Genomic DNA, 8,328 nt, shown 5'->3' on the forward strand with positions numbered 1-8,328 from the left:
AGCGTGTCCTTAGCAAAGCTTCAGCCCCTGTGATAATTAATCTTCCTAGAGATGCAGGTAGCAGGTTATCTGATCTATGTTTAAATAATTCAGGCTCAGCATTTATTTTTTTCCAGACCTTTTGTTTGCAGCCAAACAGTATCCATTACCTTGACATGGACTGGAATTTCACCTAGGTTATTAAAATGTGTGGTGGTATCCCAGTTCTCAGCACCAGTCAAACAAAAGAGCAGCGTCCTTCACATTCCACAGTGTCAGTTAAAAGCAGGCCAATAATGTCAATAGAATGAACTTAGAATAAAATCACCTGGGTAGAAGTCAGCTCAGAGCACCAGAAGAAGGTAGCTAAGCCCTGAAAAGAAACTGAAGTTGATTCTTGATTCCACTACAGAAATCCTACGGTTCCATGGATCTGTCGTTTAATCCTTGCATCTTCCTTGCGTTTTCCACCACTTAAACTAGCATCAGAAAATACCCTGCCTTCTGAATCTTTTGCATCGCTGGAGCACCTCCAAAAACAAGCTGATTGTGTACCGCCTGATTTTAGGAGTTGGGGAGGGACTTGCACATTGCGTATGGAAATTCCTTCAATTTAAACACTTGCATGCATCGCAGCCTGTCCATTCTGTCCTCAGGCATATCTTTCTAAGGCTTTAGACTAGACCTGAACCCTGCCGTCAAAACGCAGTAACAAATGTTCATGAAGCCAACTTTCACAGGAAATGTTTCATCTTGCATTTTTGCATGCAGTTCCTTTAGGTAGTGATTTGTCTAACTGGTGATGAGTAGAGCTTTATTTTAAATCTGAGTACATAAGCTAAGCTTTTTTGGTAAGGAGTGCTAGTTTCATAATGAAGGATGCATATGCCTTTTTTTAAATAGTAAAAGTACCAGTCTATTACCTGTTGTTTTGTGCATTTTTACAGTAACTTGGTTATTGTGCATGCCTGCTATCTCACAATTAAGGTATTCTTTTTCATATAAAACAAGTAGAGATTCCATCACACTATGCAAGCATGAATGATATATTACCACCCTATAGTGTAGCTCTGTGAATTGAGTTGATTTTGTGCTTGAAAATTCAAGTGACCTAGAATGTGATTTTCTGCTGGATAGTCTCGATAGAATTGCAACTTTTTGCATGTGTTCAGGCACTTTTCTTATCCATGCCTTCTGTAACAAAATACCTTGCAGTTTGGAAGCTTTGTGGCAGTTAGTTTTATAAATAATGCTGTATCCATATGACATGATGAACAGCCCCATTGCAGACGTTGTCTGCTTGGAAATCTAACTCTTCTTTTTGTTTTTCCATTATTGTTTACTTGATGTTCTTGTCCCTTTTTGCCTCTGTCTTGCTCAGGTGGCTTCGGTGCTGCTCCAGTGTTTGGCAGCCCTCCCACTTTTGGGGGATCCCCTGGGTTCGGAGGGGTGCCAGCATTCGGTTCAGCCCTAACCTTTTCAAGCCCTCTGGGCTCTACGGGAGGCAAAGTGTTCGGCGAAGGTACAGCAGCAGCCAGCGCTGGAGGATTTGGGTAAGCTAACCAGGACCTAGGCTTTGGGAAAACAACATTCTTGCATGATTAACCTGTATGCTCAGTTACCCCTCCGTTAGAGTAAAGAATGTATTCTGTAGTTGATTGCAAAGCTGTAAACATCCCTGCTTTTCTTTATTTAAAAAAAGGCACCCGAAAGGAAAATGCCATAAAGCAAAAAACCTTATCCCCAAGGAAATGATGTGTGTGATTGTTTTAATTGTGTGATTCATTTTAATGCTGAAAGGATTATACTGAATCTTTAGCTTTAGAGATGAAGGGGAAATGTGAGCCATCCTGCATGTGTCTAAATGCGGGAGCATTTTCCATGTGCACACTTAGCATATATTCTAGTCTAGATCTACAAACCATGCCAAGCAAAGAAAATAATGAATGTCCTTATCTGTGGCTCTGTCTAGCTGCTTTAGCCCAAATCCCACAGGTAGGATTGAGATACTAATGAGAAGTCAGTGTGTTCTCTTGCGTTTAGGGGGTGGGGGGGAGTATTATAACAGCCTGTGGTTCGGTGTGACTTGTGTTTATCCCACACTGATTGTTTTTCTACCTGTTTCTTTATTCCTTAAGCCTATGCTTGACACCAGAGTAGATAGCACTTTATTCCTTGTTTTGCTCAGCAAATACAGCATTTCAAACACTGCAAAGCAGCTTGTGCAATGGGTAGCAAATGTACCTCCTCAGCGTTGCACTATCAGCAAGTAACTCTCCTTCATGCTCTACAACCGTATTCAGACCAAATAGGTCCAATTAAAAGCTCGCTCACTCCAGTGGGGAAAAGAAAAAAAAAAAAAAAAAAGAAAAGAAAAGAAAAAAAAAAAAAAGGAAACTGGGTATCTTCCAGTCTTAGCACTTGCCTATTTTGCAAGTGTTTGTTCTCTGTTTCAGGAAGAACTGCCTTTATGTAAGGCACTCCAGAACATCCCAAAGTAAAACATTAATTTGTCCAGGAGGTTAGACGGACGTCCACCTGCCAGGGCGCCCTTGAGCTGCAGGAGGCTTCAGTTACGTTCTTTAGCAATGCCCTGAACTCTAGTGCAGCAAATTGAAGAGACTGTTTGGAAAGGGTAAAAATAGAGGCAGTTTGATTAAATTGCTGCAAAGAAGGATGTGCTTGTAGAGATGACTTAGCTTCAACTCAATTTATATTTTGTTCAGTTCCAACTTTCAGCCATTGTGCTGCAGGATTTTGTAAGGAAACTAGATGCACTCAGTGACAGTGTTTGAAGCTTATAGATAAATGGGGTTCAGAAAGAGCAGCACAGTGATACAAACACAGCTCTTGAATGAGGAGTCTGCAGATTCAAGAAGGAGAGAATTCAGCGGCTTAATTTGTGGGAAGTTTTGAGACTCTTCCCTATTAGAGCAGTGGCAGACTCCAGTCTAGTATTTTCAGAGTTGCCGGAGGAATTTAATTTTGATTTTAAAAATTCTAAAAGGATGTGAAAATTCTCTTGGCAGCTTTACTATTCTATAACGTCTTGAGCAGTAGTTTAACTCTGAAATATAATTTAGTACCTGTGCAGGACTTCAATACTTCCTGACCTGGCTTTCTTTCAGATTAAAGTGAGAATTTAAAAAAAGAGTACTTGTGTGCTTGGAGCACACTGCTGACTTAAATACATGTGATTCACTGCTGCTTCAGTTCTGAAGAATCTGCATCACTTGATAAAGGAGTTAAGTATCAAAAATAGAAGCCATTACACTTCTTCAAAAGTCTGAAAGACTGTTTGTTAGTAAATAAGCTTTTGCTCTCTCAAACCAGCATCAAGTGCCTCTGAATTCTCTCTTGTGTAGGAACTTTACAAAGGACCTGAAAATCAGGGCAAGGTAGTTTTGATTAAATTGTTGAAAGGCAATGATAGTATCTCATCTCTTTTTGTACCTTTAAAAAAAAAATCTGTCTGTAGATTAAGATGTTTCTCTACTCATACTATGCTTAGCCTTTTGAACAGGCATGTTCTTATAGTAGCAACCAAAAGAAGCAGTTTGAACCACAACTTTCCTTGTCACTAACTTCACCTCCCCTTCCCCTCATCAGGTAGACACGTTCTGTGTATTTAGTGGTATGGGCCTGGGGAGAGGAAGCACTGAGGGTTTTTGCTTTTGTGTGTGAGGGTTTTTTTTTGAGACAGTCATGTTTGTGGTTCTGAGCTAAAGCTGTCTGAAGGTTACATAGGTCAAGGACCAAACCAGAAGCACAGGGAATGGCTAACAGGGTTGGAGATGCAAAGTCACTAAAATGCCCGTTGTGTCTAGTGCCATATATGGAAGCAGTGTGCACAGTCGTGTCTAGTGCCATATATGGAAGCAGTGTGCACAGTCGTGTCTAGTGCCATATATGGAAGCAGTGTGCACAGTCACCTGTGTCTGGGATGAGAAAGACGACTTCCTTTACCAGGTGAATTGCTTGTCACACTGCTGCAAGGGTTGTCTTATATCTGGAAAGATATGTTTTGATGTTTTAAAAAAAATAAAAATCTCTACTAGATCTGGATGGATGGAGAGGTGGATTAACATGCTGTCACATCATATTGTAAGTCAGAAATGACGGGTGCTTGTGTGAGACACAGCCTTGCAAAGCTGGCACACGATTTATCTTGGCCGACAGTCTGCTCAGGAGGGGACTAGCACTGGATTAGTGTTAGCAGCATTGTGTCCTGGCAGAGCTTGTCGTTTGATTATTTTGTGTCTGCATTTTGCCCAGTTTAAGATAGAGCAACGCTTAAGTTCCTTGTTGAAGTGCACCTTGTGCATTAAGAACTGGAGAAGGGTATGTGGGGGGCAGAGAACCATACTGCATCGAGTTATCGTGGTCTCATTAGTGTGTCACACTGATAGCTCCACAATGCTTAGCTGGATGGAGTGGGTGGAGAAAGAAGAACCAGTTTCCATATATAAAAATCTTTTTCTTATCTCTGTCCCCAAAAGCAGTTAGGGAAGTAATCCAAAGGCAGTGGGGAGAAGTGTCAGGTAGGTGCAGATCTTGAGGAAAGCAGTGGAACTGGGTGTGCTTCAAAACGGGCTGGGGAGAGAAAAGAACCGGGAGATATGGAGAAAGTTCCCATGGGCACCGGATGCGGTGCCGTCTGAAAGCTGGGAGTCCGGGTTCTGCATCTTGACCCTGCCCATGAACAGTTCAGGCCAGTTCACAAACAGGAAAGCAAACGTGGAAGTGGGATGGTGCTGTAGTTTTGAGCTGGAACGGTGAAATATACACACAGGATGAATTAACGTATTTCATTTGGTGGCTGGCGTTAATATTTCCAAGTGCTTGAAAATGCACCCTGTGTAAGAGCAAACATATTTTTCCTTCTGCCTAGTGTACCTTCAGAATGGGAGTTCAACAGAGGAACACTTGTATAATGTATGATAGTCTTTCCCAAGCCAGCAAATAAGTTTTCAGAATGAACAATTACAATTATTCACACCTGGTGGTCTCACTCCTTGGGGATGTCCTCATTTAAGGAGTACGCAGTTCTCATTGTGGGTAGGAGGACAAACTTCCAGCATAAGAATGTACTTGCAAACACAAATTTTCTCTTTAAAATGCAGGTTTGGTGGTACCAGTAACAATACGGCATCGTTTGGCACGCTAGCAAATCAGAATACCCCGACGTTTGGATCGCTATCCCAACAGGGTACCGGTTTCGGCGCACAGAGTAGTGGATTCTCGGCTTTTGGGACAGGTGGAGGAGGTAGGAGAAGCTAAAGTGTAACAGACCTAAGAGGCTCCCTGTCCCCGGTTTTGCCGGGAACTCAGTTGTGACTCACTCCTTAGCTCCGTATCAAAAATCTGCCTGAGCCTGGTCCTCCAATGAAAAAGGCACCAGGGCCTGGTGAAATGAGCCACAGAGTGGGGATTAGCCTCTTCTCAGACTCTGTCTCACGATTCCATTGCTGATTTGCTGTATGGCATTTCAATAAATCACTTATCTTGTGCATGCCTCTCTCCGATACTGCTTTCCACCCCTTTTTGTGGAGTTGGCCTTACTTCTCAAAGGAAAATATTGAGAAATAATGAATCTCTCTCCAATACCATATGGTACTGTGTGTAAGCGTGTAGTGTCAAAAGAGCATGTGCTGCAAAATTGAGCTAGAACACCAATAACCATATTTTTTAGCTGGTGTAATTCAGTGAAGCTGCAGTGATTTACACAAGGCTGAGAACAGAGCCTTTAAGAGAAGATATATTCACTGGTTGTCTGTCTGTCCCCACTGGCTTGCATTAAGCACAAACCCCATCTTCAGAAAGCAGTCCTCTGTTTTCATGGAGAGATGAATAAACCAGGCTTATTGTATGCAGTTGCTACTAATGAATGGGCCTAGCTGATTAGCATTGAAAGCAAGCCCTCTCAGGAACTGAGGCAAGTCACTTCTCTTCTAGATGGAGACTTGACTTTCATTGTTTGCCCATCACTCTTTCCCTGGCCTACGGCAGGAAGGAAATGTTTTTCAATCTGTGTGTTGGAGGGGATGTTTAGCACACATCTTATGCATTTATTATACCTTTTAACAATTTTTTTTAATCTTGTATCTCTTTCAGGGTTTGGTTTTGGATCATCTAACACGTAAGTACCATTTTGTGTCTAATTCTTCATTAAAAATACAAATAGAACCAGAGAGAGTTGAATGGTATGCAAGAGCAAGCTTTGAAAGTAGTAATAATATACATTTACCCCCCCCCACACACACACACACACACACAACCAGAACTAGTATGGGAGGAGGGGGGCAGGAGATGTCTTCCACTTTCTTTTTTAGTGGCATTATGTAGAGCTTGAAGTCCAGACTCTTAATATATACTTTCCAGTGCAGTTAATCTTTCGTATGAGCGAATTTTCAGTTGGATCATACTCTTTTGCTCCTTGCCCAACTACCTCTCAGGTACATGCCGTGTGTTCTCAAGCTGTGTGTGTAGATCTAAAATCTATTCCATTTGTTAGGTCAAAACTAGATAGGAAATAAATCATCACCTTTCTGGTATGATTGAGATGGTGATTTACAGTTAAAGAACTGGGCTAAAAACTGAGGCAGTTAATTCTGTCATCCACTCTGTCACTGGCTTGCTGGAATACTTTTAGCAAGTTTCTTAAACTTTGTTTTCCTATCAAGGAGAGAGAGTATATCTCTCTCTAGGTAGTAGGCACTAGAATAAGCATAATTATAATCTAATTAGTATGTGCTGACTCAGTCTCAGGCAAAAGATGCTGGAAATACCAATGCATTGTCTTATTAAGCTTCTGGTACGAGAGAGACTGAAAGTTTGAGAGATCTACTAAATTAATACTGCCTGAGGGAGATTCTAGCTCACTTACTGTGCTTTGTTTCTGCTCTACAGATCTTCCTCTGGATTTAGTGGATGGAGAAGCTAAGAGCATACTGAACTTTCTCCTGCAGAACTTATGTTCTTGTGTCACCTTCGTGATCAATATCCAAACAGCTTTTCTTTTAAATACAAACTCTGACTTCCTTTTTTTTAAAAAAAAAAAAAAAAGAAAGAAAAAGATGATGCTTATTTTTATGCAACACTTATTCTTGCTCTATATTAAAATATTTTATCTGCCTTGATATTTGTATTGGAAGGATTTATCTCCCTGGATCTAGAAGAAATACATATATGCTGTGGTTATCATCCCCATACTGGATGTAGCTTCCTGTTATCATTAATGCTTCTTACCTATTGCCCAGACAAGGGAGTAGCCCAAGTTGTTTCCCAATATAAACCAGCACATTTTTCATTGAAGAGAATGACTGATTATCCCAGACTCTTAAGAGACTGAAGTTTGCCCTGCTAATTTTGAGTATGGGATGGGGCACATGCTTATCTTACTGAAGTGCTAAAGCTGAGTCATGTGTGAGCCAGAGGCTTAGTGGAGAAACAGGAAACTATCTGATAAGAACAGGCAGTGTGCAGAACATGTTCCCATGGCAGTAACATTCAGCAAAGAGGTGGGAAGTAAAAGCTTTCCTATTTATACCTTTCTGTAAGTTTTATGGAACTGAAAAATTGGAGCTCAGGTTATAGGGAAAATTTTTGGCCCTTGAATTAAGTGTGACCTCCATCCAGAGGCATTAATGATTTTGCAGCCTATGGCTTTGGCTGTTGGAGTCTGTCAGCTATGTTTTTTTTCCTAACGTATATGAGATTGTACTTTTTACCTGTAGCTCTTAGCTTCAGTCAATAACTTTTGTGAAATTCTCGTATGTTTATACTTGAACGTACTGAGCAAATGTTTTAAAGAATTCCCTGAAGGCATTGTGGACAAACACTTTTTCTATTTGATGCATCTGACCTCCACGAAACCTCTAAATGATGTAATGGATTTTTCTTGCACTGTAAAAAATGCATTTGAAATGACAGCTTAGGTATTAGTTGAGTACATGCTGATTGTGTGGTTTTAGCTTTTGGGTCCTAATAGGGTATTTTGGGGTACTGCTACTTTTTCTATTTTTAGCAGAAATTTTCTGACATTTTGAATAATATACAACACAATGACATATTTTGGAGTATGGTTGGCAAGCAGGCATGTAATCGCTTTTTGGAGCTGTAAATAGTTGACAATTGTTTTGTAATGCTGGACGGTGAAAACAACTAAATACTTGCATCTGTCAACATTTCCTGAAGAAATAACTCTTTTTTTGAAGTTGACCTAAAACGTTAGCATTTGACCTAACTCCTGTCCTAGTTGTGAAAAGTGTCATTCATATCTCTGCAATTGGGAATGTCGTTAGGTCAGCTTCCTTTAGAAAGGAAGACCACTGAAATGCAGAGAATATC

At 40.7% G+C, this 8,328-nt stretch overlaps 1 protein-coding gene across 2 annotated transcripts in view; it reads left to right on the forward strand.

The window, feature by feature from the left end:
* The window catches only part of NUP214 (nucleoporin 214), a 46,910-nt gene extending 39,792 nt beyond the window's left edge, over window positions 1–7,118 (forward strand). For both annotated transcript variants that reach the window (XM_026101800.2, XM_026101801.2), the window contains exons 33-36: window positions 1,361–1,532; window positions 5,103–5,245; window positions 6,094–6,118; window positions 6,889–7,118. In XM_026101800.2, the coding sequence (XP_025957585.2) occupies window positions 1,361–1,532; window positions 5,103–5,245; window positions 6,094–6,118; window positions 6,889–6,922 (374 nt within the window). In that variant the 3' untranslated portion in view covers window positions 6,923–7,118. The remainder of the gene's footprint in view (window positions 1–1,360; window positions 1,533–5,102; window positions 5,246–6,093; window positions 6,119–6,888) is intronic.
* The last annotated feature ends 1,210 nt before the right edge of the window (window positions 7,119–8,328 follow it).

This window comes from Dromaius novaehollandiae, chromosome 20 (genome assembly GCF_036370855.1).
Source record: "Dromaius novaehollandiae isolate bDroNov1 chromosome 20, bDroNov1.hap1, whole genome shotgun sequence".
Lineage (NCBI taxonomy): Eukaryota > Metazoa > Chordata > Aves > Casuariiformes > Dromaiidae > Dromaius > Dromaius novaehollandiae.